The sequence below is a fragment of the Anser brachyrhynchus genome, assembly GCF_964034855.1.
Source record: "Anser brachyrhynchus genome assembly, chromosome: 1".
In the NCBI taxonomy this organism is placed as follows: Eukaryota; Metazoa; Chordata; class Aves; order Anseriformes; family Anatidae; genus Anser; species Anser brachyrhynchus.
Window position 1 is genome coordinate 1655109 of NC_137694.1, and position 15890 is coordinate 1670998.

Consider the following 15890-nt stretch of genomic DNA (forward strand, 5'->3'; position numbering starts at 1 on the left):
GGCTGTGGTTTTAACTCAGAAATGTGGGAAAAGAACTTGAAAAGCTATAGATGACTACAAGGGGTTGTGGAAGAAGAGCATCTGCTCCTTCGTGGGTGCCTGGTCACGGACCTTTCCCAAGGCAAGAAGGAGTAGTAGGAAAGGGAGGCGGTGATGGGAGCCCCCCGGTCAGACACGCTGATTTAGGTGAGAACGTAGGAATATTTATGCCACCAGAGCTACCCGATGGAGGGTTTCTAAGGTGGGAGACAATCACAAGGAACAGAACTCCCAGTCTCACTAATTGGCGGGCTAACGAGCTACCGGCACCGCTTCCATTAAGGCCGAACCTTGCGGCTGGTAGGATGTGAACCAAGGGGCCCTGGACCGGGAGGGTGCAGAAACTGCAGAGCTCTGCAACCCATGGGGTGTGCAGGGGGAAGGGGGAGCAGGAGGATCAAAAAGGGGGGATAGGGAGAAAAGAGTATGAAAAAGGCAAAACGTGTGTGAAACGGGGTCGGTCAGTGCAATTTTCTGGCTGAACCTTGTGCCTGACGATCACAGTCTGTCCTATCTTCTTCATTAAGAAGATAAGATGTCCCTAAGATAGATGTCCTATCTTCTCTCATTAAATCTTTTCTTAACCATCCCTTTGCTGTTTGCACTCTCTCTCCCATGTGCATGCCTGCTGAAGGAGCACGTGCGGTCCAGGGAGAAGGTTGGGGTCCTGGCGTCGTCTGCTGGAGCCGTTGGGGTCCTGCCATCAGCCACGCTGGGCCAGAGCAGCTGGAGGAAGCCGCCGCTCTTTGCTGCATTTAACAATAACAAACGAAGTCAAAGTACTCCCAAAATGTATTATCCTAGTTTATTTTTCCTATCTCATTAAAAAAAAAAAGAAAGAAAGAATGATAAACAGATTATATATGTGCAGGAGTGTTCATCTTCCAAAAACAACCCCATGTCCTTGCAACCTTACTGAAAGCTGAAAATGTTGGCAGCACGGATAGTTTGCAAGACTGAGTTCTTTACTCTGGCCAATAACTTGTTACCACTGTTTAAAGCCTTTCAGTATAACTTTTCTAGAGTGATTACTCCGACGTCCAGCTTTTAATCTATCTTGCCTACCGAAGCTATAATCGTATCTGCATGGAATTAACCCCAGGAGAAATGCTTGCTCACTTAAAAACTGTATTCAGTGTTAATTAATGTTAGCATATTCCTTTTCATCCATGCTTTCTAAGTGCCCTGTGGCTTCGGATGAGAAATCTGCTTCCGGAAAGTACAGGTTCACAAAAAAATCCAGTCTGGGACCTTTCTGCTGCTGTTTTCAGAAATCCACGACATTCCTTGTCCGAAGGCATGCCCTGCTCTAGTTCATCCCTTCATCTCTGAACGTAATTCGTTAATGTGATTTTGCTATTCCAAGCCAAAGTCCTAATTCCAAATTCCTTGTCTGTATTTCATCTTCTCCAGGTAAAGCTGGTGGCAGCACTCCTCAGCTCTCGTGCACATGTTAAAGACACACGGTTGCTTTCAAGGTGCTGTGCGAGCCCTTTCCTCGCCGTGTCTGCAGTTTCCACTCCTCTCTCGAGCTCCCCTGCTCATAGATCCTTTGCCCCATCCCAAAAATCACAGTGGCAGCTGCCGGGAGACTTTCTTCTGCAGGAAGGACACACTTCTCAGCTGCATGTTTTCCTTTGGCTTATGCCGAGAAAGCGATTTGCTTTTATTTTTATTTTCTATTTGTTGCAACTTTGCAGTGCAAAAGGAGATAAGAAGGAAAGGGGAAAGCCATAAACAAAATAGACAGAGATACAGACCCAGTGGAGGCCAAAGACAAGAAACAAACCCCAGCAGTCACCCTAATTGATGCACTGTTAAAAAACCCCAGGTGAGCTGGGACTTTCCTACTGATGCAGGTGCAAACCCGAGGGTCCTTGTACTGGGGGTGCTGGTGTGCAGACTGGTGAAGGCGTGTGCAGGGAGTGAAAAAGGAGGAATAGACAAGAAAAGGTATAAAAGGGGCCAGCTTGGTGGAAAATGGAGCTGGTCTGTATGCTTGTCTGCCCCAGCCCCATGTCCCTGTCACAGCAGTCCGTCTGTCTCCTTATTAAATCCTTTTTTACCGAGCTCTCTGTGTAACCTCACATCTCAGCGATGAAACATTTCTAACCAGAATTCGCCTTTTTTAGAAGAAATTCCTCTCTTTAACCCTTCCAGCTTTATCCTCCCTTTTTCTTTTGCCTCTGGTGGCACCTTTTTATCTTACGTTTGCCTCCCTGGTCTATGCAGAAGCCCCTGGCTCCGCCTGGCTGCTCAGGCTTAGCACCCACCAGTATTGCTTCCCCGGCATTTTGTGGCCTTGTTGGCGTGCATGCACAGCACTGAAGCTGTTACGTGCTGAACACACGTCCGAGATCATGGTTTCGTGACCACGGTTGCACCTCCGACTGCTTTCAGGAGCAGCAACACCCGCTTAAATCCTCTCCTCAGCAGTAGGATGGAGCAAGGCTAAAAACAGCGTAATGGTCTGCTCCGAACCAACACAAATAATGACCTTACGACTCTGCTAACTTATTAGGCCACTCTATCCTCGGGTAACGATGCATCTCCTAAACCAGGGCTTGGAGTAACTGTCTATAAATAGCCAGCTTGGAGCATTTGCTTTCTCAGCTTCTCTGCCAGCTCCAAGAACTCGAGAAAAGCAGTGTGGCGGGCCAGCAACATACCCAGATGCCTGCTGCGGGACGTCGCTTGTGAGTACGGATTTTCTCAGGCCAACGAGAGGAAAAATAAAAACATCCTCGCGGCAAGGGCAAGCTGGGAGGCTGCACTGCGCAACCCCCTCAATCTCATCACAAAGCCACGTCGAAGCTTAATACCCTCAGCCATCTACAGACGGATGAGAAGATCCGTGAAATGAAAACCAACCCGCTCCTAAGCCCGTTTTCCCCGAGCTTTTAGTCCTCTATTACAAGCTGTTTCCTTTGGCACCGTATAGAGGGCAAGGAGAGTTTCCCTGAACTCGTTAAAAGGAGGAAAATGTGTTTTGTTTCATTTCGTTTTGTTTCCAAGCCTTTGCAGCACCATTTTTCTCCGCACGAGTGTTTCGGAGTGAAGATCTCCCACTTACCATAATTTACAGCTTTCAACGGCGAATGCAGGCGAGCTTAATTTCACACAACTCAGGGCAGTTTTAAAAGTTACTGTGCTCACAGGGATTTTTGGCGTGATGTAACACACCTTGCCTGTACCTTGTTACACTTTCTACCATTGAATGACGTCACGTACAATGTTTTTCACCCCAAGGAAAGTAAAATGGGAAAATGCCTCCTATGACAGGCATTTATAGGCTTCTGGAAAGAGCCATAGAAATCTACCATCCTCCTTACTAAAAAAATAAATAAATAAAGTGAGCAATATTATTTTTGCTTTCAGAGAAGTCTCCTGGGGATATGATTTATGGACAAAGGGACTGCGTCCAAGCCTCTGGCCGGCAGTGTTACAGCCTCGTGTTTCATCGCTCGTCTCCCCCAGGATGTACTACGATCGCATAAATTGAAGGTTCGCAGCCCAAATCTGCCACCTTTCTCGGAGAAAAGGCTGCGGCGTTTCTCGCCGATGACCTTACGCTCTGAGAGCCGAAATTCCCCAAAGCCACGGATCCCAGAGGACAAGACCCAGAGCAACCCTGCGGCAGAAACCCCCTCCGTGGTTTCATCGGTGCCTGCCCCCACCCCATCGCCCTACATGGGAACGGAGCTGAATTTCCAAAAAACCCCGCCGGAGATCCCCGCTGAGCCAAGCAGCCCACTCCACCTCTTGCTCGTCTCCCGTGTGATTTCTTGGTGGTAAAGTCCTGCCTGATGAAACACCGGCACGGAGCAAATCCTCTTGTCGAGCCCAGGAGCAGCCTTTGGAAGTGCAGGAGCCCCCCCAGCCAGGTATCGCGGATTTAAGAGCCACAGGGGCTCACGCCTGCTGAGCCGAGCCAGGGTATTCCTGTGGGCAGAGAAACCAACCCATTTCCAGGAACTCCGCCACCTTGCAGCCAGAAATAAAAAGCTGCTGATGTGTGTCAGTGCGTAAAACCTGCAGCAAACAAGTGTGGGCTCCAGGCAGTGCGTTAGGGCTCTTAGCAAAAAACCGTCCCAGCTAGAATGCTGAGCACTGCGTTGCCTTCTTACTTCTTTTTATTCTTTCTCCTCCTCCTTTTCCTCCTTCTTCTTTTCCTGCTTCTTCTCCTTCTTCTGCTTCTCCCTTCTCCTCCTGATTCTCTTTTCTCCTGCTTTTCTTGTTTCTTCTTTCTTCTCCTTCCTCCTTCCCCTGCTTCTCCTGCTATTCCTCCTCCTTTCTTTCTCCTCCTTCTCCTCCTTCTACTTCTCCTCCTCCTCCTTCACCTTCCGCTTCTCCTCTCCTTCTCCTTTCCACTTCTGCTTCTCCTGCTTCTTCTCCTTCTCCTTTCTCGTCTTCCTTCTCCTCTTTCTCTTCCTTCTCCTCTCTTCCTCCTCCTTTCCCCTTCTTCTGCTGCTTCTTCTCGTTGTCCTCCTCCTCCTTCTTCTGCACCTCCTCCTTCTTTCTCTCATTCTTCTCCTTCTTTTTCTCTTTATTCTTCTTTGTCCTCCTCTTCCTTCTCCTTATTAATCAACACATTTAACTTTTAAAACTCACCTGCAACACCCGTAGGATAAATTTTTTTTGCATCTATGCACCCCCGGGTGGGGAGCAGTGCCAGGTGTGGGTCACGCTTACTTTTGCCTCTCCAAGCCTGGCGCCGGCATTCCTCATTTGCAGACCTAATTACAGGAGGCCTAATTGTTATTTCTGTACCGGAAAGCCAGCTGCTTCTTTCATAGAGAGCCTCAGCGGTTTTGGAGCTGCCATAAGGCAAAGCATTAGCACTGTGACTGCTTCCTGGGTAAGGAAACAGCTGAACTTTTTTTTGATGTTGCTTTTTTTCCAGGGCTCTATTCTGATTTTGTCCAGGTGCCCTTTCTAGACACAAAACTAGAGCAGGGATGCTAAGCTGACGGGAAATCACTCCACCTCGCAAATCTGATCTTTAAAAACAGTTCCTAGCAACCTTTGGTACTTACCACATGCAAATAGAACAGGTGAACCAAACCCCAACACATTCCTGGGAGATAAGAGCATTTTATAATAATCTCACATCCCCAGGGGTTGTACGTGCTCGGCACAGGTTATGCTAGAATTGATAAGAAATGAATTATTCCTGGCTGAATCCCCAAAGAAAAGCAAAAGCAGATTTATCGTTGTGCCCTGCGCTATTTTGCTGTTTAAGTAACCGTTTCCGTTGCTTTTAGCTGGAAAGTGAACACAAAGGAACGTTTTAACCCCGGCAGGAGAGGGGTCGTCACTGCCGGCGCCGCCTCTTGGAACAAGCAAGTTTTCTCTCTTTGAAGCCACTGGACTGGGCTCTACTCCTGGTCTGAATCCAGCTTTTCTTACCCCAGAAATCTTCAGTAAAATAGTCAGTAATACAACCCTTACGTAGCCAAGGAGGAAGAAACAAAACTCCAGCAGCAAAAGGCAATAAAGCGACCTGACAAGGCGAATTATTGAAACATTGCCTATTCAAAACTCTCTTAAATTTGCGCAGGAACTTGGAAACGAAGCACAGAAGGGGCAGGCGCCACCAAAACCGGTCTGTTCTTGCGTGTGTGCACCGTGACGCCGCCATTTGTGCCACGTTGCACGGTTCTCCGTGTGTCACTGGTGTCTTCAGGAGCCTTGTAGGGTTTGTTGTTTGGGACTCCCAGAACTCGCAGAACTCATCGGCTCTTTCTACCCAACCTCCCCCAGAGCGACGCATGGCGAGACAGTGGATGATAGCTCAGCCCCAAACTTGTTCCTCAGACGCTAGAAGCAATTGAAAGGGCAACTCTTAACACCATTAGCTTGGCCGTGGGTTGGCAAAGCCCTTTGAAAATAGCAAAGATGAGCTCAGCCCCTGGTCATCTCCCTGTCCCATGGCAAGGGATGCTTTAGGATCACTTCCTTGTCTTGGTGCATAGGGCAAGGGCAAGGTGAGAAGGATCCTTTGGTGCCATGTGCTGAGGACAGGGCACAAAGAACTCCCTGGGACAGGGAACAGGCAGGGCTCAAGGGGACGACGCTAGAAATCATCAGCCACGGTCACTTGACGGCTCTGGTTTTTGCAGAAGAGCCTCCTGTTGAAAATGTGCTGTTCTCAGGCACTGCATTTCTCCAGTTTGGCGAATATAAGCACTTGCACTTCGCTTAGCTTACCTAAGCAACGTTCATGAGCTACAGGGCTTGTTTTTATAAGGATTACAAAAGCCGTCCCCCAAAATCTGGTATAAGGCTCTCGTGTCCTCTGCGGCTTTTGAATGAATGTTTGCAGAAGCCCTTGCAGGCTGAGGATTTTCTTTACCAAATCCTGGTGTTATCGCCCTCAGCTATTTATTGCTTTAGCTCATTGTGAACTCTAACCTGCTGATTGCTTCATAGCACTCGTCTGGTGAAATCTTGACTGTCCAGAGTACGCAGATTAAGAAGTGTGCTTTCTAAAATACACTCAGAAGGGTTTAATGATGTGATGGCCGCCTGGGCCGCCAGCCACAACTCTCTTTTGCTCTGAGGGAGGTTAATGGGGGTTGATGCCTTCGCCGTGGTGGGCAGACGGAGAGTTTACCTACTTCTCTTGAAGGCTTTCTAATCGGCCGTGAAAAGTGATCCTTCAAATAGCCCTCCCCTTTCGTTGTTTTTCTGTTGTGTTGTTGTCGTCGTCGTCTTCTCCCCTATTCGCCACCAAGACAAAACAACTCGTGGCCAGTGGAAGGGGAAACGGAGACACACGAAGCCAGGAGGCCCCCAGCAAGGAGCCGTAGGGCTGCCTGGGGCAGGTTTGTTGTGAGCAGGGCCTGCGGGAGCAGCGCGGTCCCAGACGTGCCGCGGGTTGGAGTCCAAATGCAGGAGCTCTGCACATCTTCCAGGGCCTTGGCTCATCGCCTGGTTTCCAGTTTCGGACCAGCAAGCTCCACCTCCAGCATTTCAGGCCTCTGACATCGACGTCCCTGGGGTCCCCCACCCACCCAAAGAGAGTTTGGGCTGAGAATTTGGTTTAAGAGGGTTCTGGTATCGCACCCAACTGGATTCCCCAGGCACTGGGGCAGGGGGGAGTAGCATTCCCCCAGGGCACTGCATTTCCCCCGGGTACCTCAACGCATCCCCGTGCTGAATGCTTCATCATCCCCTACCAGGAGCTGCATCCCCTCTGCTTACTGCATCGCCCTGGTACCGCTTCCCACCCTGCGTACTGCATCCTCCTGGCTCCATCCCCCCCTTAAGGTGATGTGTCTCCCCCCGCTATCGCAGCCCTCCTTTGAGTATTGCGTCCCGCCCCCAGACATTGCATCCCCCTGGGTTAACACGTCTTCCCCCGGTATCATAACCCCCCCTTCGGGTGTTGCAGTCCCTTATTTTGGGCATTGCATCCCCCTGGGGTAACGCATCTCCCTCCTTCACGTATCACATCCTGTCTTTGGGTAGTGTATGACCCCCTTTGGGTGTTGCATCCCCCCCTCCCTTGGGTGTTGCATCCCCCTCTTTGGGTATTGCAACCCCCTGGGGTAAAGAATCCCCCCCCCCTTTTGGGTATTGCATCCCCCTGGGGTAACGCATCCTCCCTCCCCCTACCGCACCCCCTGGGGTACCACATCTCCCCCTTTTGGCCACAGCACCCCCCTGGGGTACCACATCTCCCCCCTTTTGGCCACAGCACCCCCCTGGGGTACCACATCTCCCCCTTTCGGGTACCGCACCCCCCGTACCACCCCCCCCCTCCACCCCTCCCCACCGGGTGCCGCCCCCCTGGCGGCCCCATCCCCTCGGGGCGGGCGCGTCCCCGTCGGGCTCACCCGAGGCCGAAAGCGAAAGCGAAAGGGGCAGGGCCTGGAAGACGAGAGAAGGGAAGGGAAGGGAAGGGAAAGGGCCATGGCCGGCGGCGGAGGGCGGCGGGGCAGCGCCTCGGAGCCCCCGGGGGAGCCCTGAGCCCCCGGCCCGGTGCCGCCGCCCATGGCGCGCCCGCTGCTGCCGCTCCTCTGCGGGGCCGTCGCCCTCCTGCTGCCCTGGGCCGCCGGCGAAACCGGTAAGCGAGGCTTCCCCGGGGCTCCCGTCCTGCCGGCGGGGGGCCCGAGCCCCCCCCGTGGTCCCTAGGGGGCACCCATGGGTGCCCGGGCCGCCCCGGCGGGGAGGGAGGCGCTGGGTGCGCGCCCGGGGGCTCCCGGCGTGGCTGCGCTTCGCCCTGGGGTCCCCCGGTTCCCTCCCGGGGTGGCCACGCTGCACCCGTGGGTGCCCGCCCTGCACCCTGAGTGCTCACCCTGCACCCACGGGTGCTCACCAAGCGCCCGCGGGTCCCCACGCTGCTCCTACGGGTCCCCACGCTGCACCCATGGGTGCCCACGCTGCACCTAAGTGCTCACCCTGCACCCACGGGTGCTCACCAAGCGTCCGCGGGTCCCCACGCTGCTCCTACGGGTCCCCACGCTGCACCCATGGGTGCCCACGCTGCACCCAAGTGCTCACCCGGCACCCACGGGTGCCCACGCCGCGCCCACGCTGCTCCCCCAGCTCCCCTTGCACCCCACCGGGTACCCGCCTGCCCCACTTAGCGCCCACCCCAAACCCCCACCGGCGTCCCTGGAGGTTTGGGGGCGATTTTAGGAGCCGGATCCCGCCGCTGCTCCCCACGGGAGACGGATCACGGCGGGGGGGGGGGTTCCCTTTGGGGGGCACGGAGCTGGGGCGCGACGCGGGGCTCGGGGCAGTTCGTGGCATCGCCGCCGGACCGGGAGCTTGTGGAAATTTGGCATCGCCTCTCCCAAGCGGCTTCAGGAAAACCGGCGCCGCGCCGTCAGAGGAGCCAGCGATGCTCAGAGCCCGGGGGAAACGCTCGCACCGGGCGGCAAGACCTTCCTCTGCACGTGTTAGCCCCGCTTAATTAACTGAAAAACGGGGGGGGATTCGGAAAGGTTTGCCTGGAAGTGGAAGCACGGGAAATAAGGCTGGGCGCCCTGCAGAGCTTCGGGACGGCTTTCGTGCTCCCTTTATCTGGCTGCTGGCTGCCAAAACAGCAACGCCCTGGAAAATGAGTTTATTCCCATCTCTAAACAGCCGGCGTGTGCACGCAGCGCTGTAAAGCGACTCCGGCGGCGAACGAAACGCACGAGAGCATTTTCCCCGAAGGCAGCACCTCCTGCCCTGGCCCCACGGATGATGCTCCCGGCGGCGCCGACGGAAGCAGGACCGCGGTTTGGGGCACAGAGCGCGTTTACCCGGGGCGGTCGGGAACAAAGGGCGCGATGCGGAGCTGCTTGGGACGCGGGGAAGGACGTCGGGAGCAGGTTTGGTGGCTCGAGGAAAACTCGGCCGCTTTTAACTCGGCCGCTGGGTAACTCGGGGGGTGCCGCAGCCGCTGCATCCGCTACACCCGCTGCGCCCCGCTGAGCTCGCACCAGGTGTCGCGCCCCCCGCTCTCCATCCCCGGGGCTGCGTTTCTCGGGGAAAGCACAGGAATGCGTGGGTATTTGTCAGGAGAAATCTTTTCTTGCCTTTAGGAAGCGGGGAGGGTGAATCTGAGCCTGGCACCAGGGGAAGCTCCAGCACCGGGCTCCCCGCGGCTCTCCTGGATGCGTGGGGCTGAACCTGAACTCGCCCTTTTTTGTGCAGATTTGGGGATTTGAGGATTTGCTCAGCAGGCGACTCACGGGGGCAACTCGGTGTGTGTTCAGTTTTAACTTAATTCCAGCGAAAATTAAATTTGTGCTTATTTTCTTAACACCTTCCATTACCGTCACGCCTGATTTTACCACGGAGCGATTTTTCCTTTTCGGTAAGAGACAAACCCACCGGTGTCTCCTCGTTGGATGTTTCCGTCCTAACCCCTCTTCCTCGCAGCCACGGGCATGGCTGTTCGATTTCACGTGCTTTGGGGCACGTTAGCTGCAAAACGGAAAAAAGTTTTACTTATTTCTGTGGTTTTGGTGTCTTCCGTGGATCCTCTGGTCTCGGGCACAGAGCTGTGAAATTTCTCTTTCCTCCAGTTTGGTTTTTTTTTTTGGCTCATGTTCTTGATAACATTCGCAGAAAACGGGACCCGCTCTCAGTTTGCTGATCGTTTTCGGAGGAGATTCAGCCACCAACACGGGAAAGCTTTCCCGATGGGGATTCTCTGATGTCTCATTGGGGTTGTGCAGCCCCTGATGCTGGAGGGGGACGGCTCGGTGACGCAGGAACGGGGAATCCAGGGTCCAAAACCCGCCTGGACCCGAGGTGTGCGCCCAGCACAGCAGCTCGCTCCCGTGCGATGAGTTCTTCAGCATTTGGGCTGGCACATTAACGGCAAAACTCAACCTGAGACGCTGGGAAGGAGCGGGGATCAACAGAGGGATGCTTTTGGCCGTGCCGGCAGTTTTGTGAGCTTTTCCTAGAGTTATCTAGGAAAACAGAAGGCGGATGGCTTGTTTTTTGTAAGGGGAAAGCAAACCCTGGCAAGCGCTGGCTGCATGCCAGTCCCTGGCACTGACCAAATCCGGGGGGCTTCGTCCAGCTGGAAATCTCAGCCCCCGAAGGTTTTCTCCCCTTTTGCCGGCTGGATTTCCCACCGCGCTCGCTTTGCTTTCGCATCGTTTTTATTTTTGGCACCGGAAGGTCTTTGCACTAATTTTATGGCACCGCTGCAGGTTTATTGCCAGGCGAGCGTGCCGCGGAGCGTCCCGTGGCGCTGCCTCCTTTTCCTCCTGGAAATGTCACCGCTCTCTTGAGCGGAGGCCGAGAACCGACGCGCTCGGCACGCGCCCGGCGTCACTCACGCCCTGGCCCTCAGCGATGGTGTCTGCAGCATTTCAGGACGTCCCGGCGCCAGGGGACACGGCACGGAGCTGCCCAAACACCAAAACGAAGGGAAGAGGGAGGCAAAGCAGCCCGGGTGGCTCGGACCGCCCCAGGCATCCATGGGGCTCTGCCAGGAGACGCTGCGGATACAAATCGGGGCGTTTCAGCATTAAGCAGCTTTTATTTCCGTGTGATTTGGCTTGTCCCTGTCAATCTGAAGGACGAGGGATACCCACATGGCAGCGCCCGAAGCTGCCCTTTGGCTTCTCCCAGGGCGGCGAGCCGGTCCTGGCTTGCTGCCCACTTCCTTTGTGCCTTTGCCAACACGTGCCGCGGAGCTGCGGCACTGCTGCCAGCGCGGCGGCAGCAGCGGTACGTGCCCCGTGCCCCTGCCCTGAGAGTGGGTGGAAATGCCCAGAAATGGACCCCGGAGAGGAAGGAGGGCTTGTGCAAGAGGGAGGCTGTGACGGGGTTTGCTCACGAACTGTTTTTGCTGGCTTTGTGATGGGAATTCCCATCGTGCTCCCATCCCTCTTGACATCGCGCTCCCATCCCCATCACGCTCCCGTCCCCACCACGTTCCCATCGCTGTTGTCCTCCTGTCCCCATCGCCATCACGCTCCCATCCCCATCGTGCTTCCATCCCTGTCCCCGTTGCTGTCACGCTCCCAAACCCATTGCGCTCCTGTCCCCGTTGCCACCATGCCCCTGTCCCCGTTGCCATCATGCTCCTGTCCCCGTCGTGCTCCCATCTCTGTCCCCCACTGCCACCACGTTCCCAATCCCATTGCCACCATCGTTCCAGCCCCGTCACCGTCGTGCTCCTGTCCCCGTTATTCTCCCATCCCCACCACTGCAATCCCAACCCCGTTGTCCTTGTGCTCCTACCGACACCCCGCTCCCGGCCCCGCCGCACCGCTGCAGCCGCTGGGCGCTTCCCAGAGCCACTGGGAAGGGTTAGGACCTCACCTACAGCCTCGACTCCTGGTGGCCACCAGCCTCGGGGACATCACCAAACGTTGCTTCAGCCCAGCATCGCACCGGGCATCCCTCCCTGCCAAACGTGCCCCATCCCGGGGGGCACTGCTCCATCCGTGCCGCGCAGCCGCGCATCCACGCCGTGCATCACGTCCCGACCACGTCCCGGTGCGCGCCCCGCGGCGTCACCGCTCTGCCCAGGCCTGGGGACAGGCTGTGGACACGCGAGCCTTTCCCATGTCGCAGCGAGGGCACAGCCTCGGGGTAGGAGCCGCCGGGAAACTTTCTCCACCGCGCCAGGGAAAAGGAAGCGAAATCGTGACACCCTCTTGCAAAACCGACCTCAGATCGGAGCTAAAGGGGAAGCGCGAGCGCTGCTGGGGAGAAGGAAAGTGTTAACTCAGGTCCCCACCGTCCTGCTGCCTGGCCACGTGGCGGTCAGATTTCGGCCACCTCTGGGGTCGTGGGTCGCAGCCACCAGCGGGGGTGACGACCCCAGGAAGCAGCAGGAGGACTCGTGCAGCGCCTGGAAATTCCCACGTCCTGCAAAACAGGAGGAGAACAGAGCGGAGCCGGAGCGTGGTGGCTGGCGGCGGGACGCGGCTGACCGAGAAGCTCGCTGCAGGAGGAGACATTCTGCTAAAAGGCTTTTTTTCTGCTAAAAGGCTTTTTTCTGCTAAAAGGAGCTGCTCAAAGGGACCACAAACGTGCCAGAAACCCGGCTGTAACCGGGGCCCTGTGCGTGGCACACCGCTGTCCCCCTTCCCCGTGCCCCCCGTGCAGGCACAGCCACCTCCGTGTGTAGGCTCTGTGCTGGATGAGTCTCTCCCAGCCCTGGAGCAGCACCAATGCCCCGTACCCCCTTCCCCAGCAGGATGGAACCCCCCTGTTGGGCACGGTGAGCCAGGAGAGCGCCTCATGCCCCCGTTATCGCCTTCATTTCTTTGTTTTCCTCCCCCGTGACAGCGCGATGCAGCCGCCCCAAGGATGTGGCCAACGCGCACATCGACGTGGGCAACAACACGCAGCTCAACGCCTGCCTGCGCTACACCTGCAAGCCGGGCTACAAGCGCAAAGCCGGCACCTCCGGCCTCATCCAGTGCGTCCTCCACGACGCCAAGCCTGTCTGGACGCCCACCACCCTGCAGTGCATCCGTAAGCTCTCGCCGGGTGGCCTTGGGGACGGGGGGACCGCGGGGACGGGGCGGAGGAGGACGCGGGGTGGCGTTGCCGCCGCCGCTGACGGCGTCTCCGCGTTGTGTCTTCCCCAAGGGGACCCGGCTCTACCCCTGCAAACCCCCAGCCCCGAGCTCCCGACCGTGCTGCCCACCATGAGGACGACCCAAAGAGGTGAGGAAGGGGCGAACGCGGCGCCACGGGGGGGTGTTTGGGGCTGCCTTGGCTGAGGTCACGGTGAGAAAGCGTTGTGGAAAGCCAAACTAGAGGGAATGGCCTCAAGTTGAGCCAGGGGAGGTTCAGGCTGGAAATGAGGAGACATTTCTGCTCAGAAAGAGCAGTCAGGCGTTGGGATGGGTTGCCCAGGGAGGTGGTGGAGTCACCGTCCCTGGGGGTGCTCAAGGAAAGTTGGATGTGGTGCTTGAGGACGTGGTTTAGTGGGTGACGGTGGTGGTAGGGGGATGTTGGACCAGATGATCTTGGAGGGCTCTTCCGACCTTAACGCCTCTACGATTCTCTGATCCCATGCTCGAGTAACTCAGCCGCGTGACCTTCCACGGCCTCATAGCTGTGGGGTGGGCTGGGTCGCCCTTGCCACCCCCTGCCTGGATCCGGTGCGAGGCCATGCACGGAGTAAGGGCGCTGCCCAGAGCACCACTGAGAACCGCCCCAGATTCAAAGGGTTTTACACCCTTTCCCCGAGCAGGAACCACCGGCGCCGCTCCGACCTCCAGCCCCTGTCCAGCAGCAACGCCCGTGCCGCCGGTGGCTGATGGGCCATCGCCGGAGACGTCCACGCTGCCGGCAATGTCCCCGCTGCTGGAGACGTCTCCGCCAGGAAAAGGGATGGCCCTGGGGACAACCCCGCTGCCCACTGCCCCCGTGGACCACGCTGCAGGTTGGTTCACCTCCCCAAGGGAGACAACCTGCCAGCGGGGCTGCGTTTCAGTCAGTGCAGGCTCTTTTACTGTTTCAGTGCTTTTTCCTCTTCTCTCCGAGCTCCTTTTTAACGCTGTTCCCCCCAGCATCTTCCCCTTTCCTGGGCTTCCCCAGCTCTGTGGCTAAAATCTCCATTTCTCTTTTTTTTTTTTTCTTTTTCAGTTTCCGCCCAGATATTGGCCTCTTCCATCGGTAAGCAGCGCTCGGTTGAGCAAAAAAAGCTCATTTTTGGCAAGCGTGGGTTCATTTAATTTGTATTTTTACCCTAAAAGCCACTCTCAGAGCCGTGCGAGGTTTGTGCCGCGGTCGGGAGCGATGCCTCCAAGGGGGGCAGGATGCAGCGCCCCTATTTCTTCCCCCAGCAGGGAAGGTACCTTAAAAATACGCTGTGAAAAGTTGTGCATAACGCAATTTTGGCTCTTTACGGAGGCGTTTTGAGCGGGGCTGTTCCCTTGGCCGTGCGTCAGAAGATGCTCATCGGCTGCCTCGTCTCTCCCACAGGGCTCCCGCTGCTGGTCATCGCCAGCGTTGTGGCTTGCTGCTGCTGGAGGATGAAAATGTAAGTGTGCTGAGCCCCACGCGGTCCCCCCACACTGGTGACAAGCCACTGTTGTCCCCTGAGCTGTCCTAAAAGCTGGGGAAAACCCTTTGGGTGCCGACGACGCTCCTCTCCCGTCCACAGGAGTGCCCAGCAGGAGTACACGGTGGCGGGGACGGCCATCCCCATGGTGGCTCCCGCCGCCGCAGCCGAGGACGATGAGACGGTGCCACCCGGCGTCTTCCCCACGGGCTGAGCACCCACGGCCGGGCAACTCGGTGTACCTGCCAGCCCGGCCAGCGAGGAGGGTGCTCGGGGCTCGGCTGGAAAGCCGGATGCTTCCCCGAGCGGCAGCGGCGCGGGGCAGAGCACGTCCCCCGTCCCCAGCTGCCCTGCGCACGGCGCATCCTCGCCCCGGGGACACGCGGCTGCTTTGCCCAGCCTGACCGAGTGACTGTCACGGAAGAGCCCGCTCCGTCGGCCGAAGGTGCGTGGTTATCCTGCTGGGCAGCTCGGTGGGTGAGCCCTGGGAGCACCCTGGGGCGGGGGAGGTGGTGGGGTGGCCTGAGCTGGGGGCCAAAAAGCAGGAGGTATTTAAACACGGGCCGGAGGAGCTGGATGTGAGGCACTGAAGCAGGCCATGAGCAGGACACCCATGGGTGCCCCATGCCCACAGGCAGCAGGATGCGCCCATCCTCACTGCAGACTGGGCCGTTGGCCCCGGTGGAAGATGTTTTTGGGTACAGGGGACGGGGTTTGTGTGCTGGCATTGAAACCAGGCTGCCCTGCCCCAAATCACACCCCTTCCCTTGGGGGTTGGGCCACCTAGACACCGTCCCTAGAGCGGCTTTAACCCCAAACTGCCCCCAAACCACTGCTCACGGTCACTGCAGACCCGGGCGAGCATCCTTCTGCCGTGCTCTGACTCCTTCCCGGCTCTCTTTCAGCCACCCCCGAGCCATCGACCGCAGCGAGGAGCTCCAGCACCAGCACCAGCACCAGCACCAGCCCGCTGCGGCTCAGGGGCCCTCGGACACAACTCAGGGATCCTTCGGGGGCACTTTCGGCACCGACCCCAGGTGCCCACCGGCTCCGGCTGCTTGCAGGGGGGCGCAAGCAGGAGCGATTCACTACAGACACTGCCAAAACCTGAAAGCAACAACACGCCCTAGGGAATATATTCCCTTGCAGGTTTTCCCTTCTCCACCTGTTTATCGGTTGTTAACCACTCGTTTCCCCCTTGCTACGGAACAGGCAGCTTTGTGGTGACGTTTTATATTAAAATGTGTATATATTGTATATAAAGTAACGCACGCAGAGTGGCCGATGCTTTAGTTGGGTGTCTCGGCCTCCACGATGATGGGGAGAGGGAGCAGGTTTGGGGTGAAATCCCCCACTGCAGCAG

At 56.8% G+C, this 15890-nt stretch overlaps 1 protein-coding gene across 3 annotated transcripts; it reads left to right on the forward strand.

Annotated features, from left to right (window-relative positions):
* Positions 1-7902: 7902 nt before the first annotated feature.
* On the forward strand, positions 7903-15794 carry IL15RA (interleukin 15 receptor subunit alpha). 3 transcript variants are annotated; one of them, XM_080578451.1, is made up of 8 exons: positions 7903-8110; positions 12799-12987; positions 13105-13182; positions 13754-13906; positions 14110-14139; positions 14449-14506; positions 14630-14972; positions 15433-15794. In XM_080578451.1, the coding sequence occupies exons 1-7, from the start codon at positions 8038-8040 to the stop codon at positions 14739-14741; spliced, it is 693 nt and encodes a 230-aa protein (XP_080434577.1). In that variant the 5' UTR covers positions 7903-8037; the 3' UTR covers positions 14742-14972; positions 15433-15794. The 3 variants fall into 3 exon arrangements, with proteins under 3 accessions (XP_080434577.1, XP_080434576.1, XP_080434578.1); XM_080578450.1 differs by having other exon boundaries at positions 7906-8110; positions 13715-13906; XM_080578452.1 differs by lacking the exon at positions 13754-13906 and having other exon boundaries at positions 7906-8110.
* Positions 15795-15890: the final 96 nt, after the last annotated feature.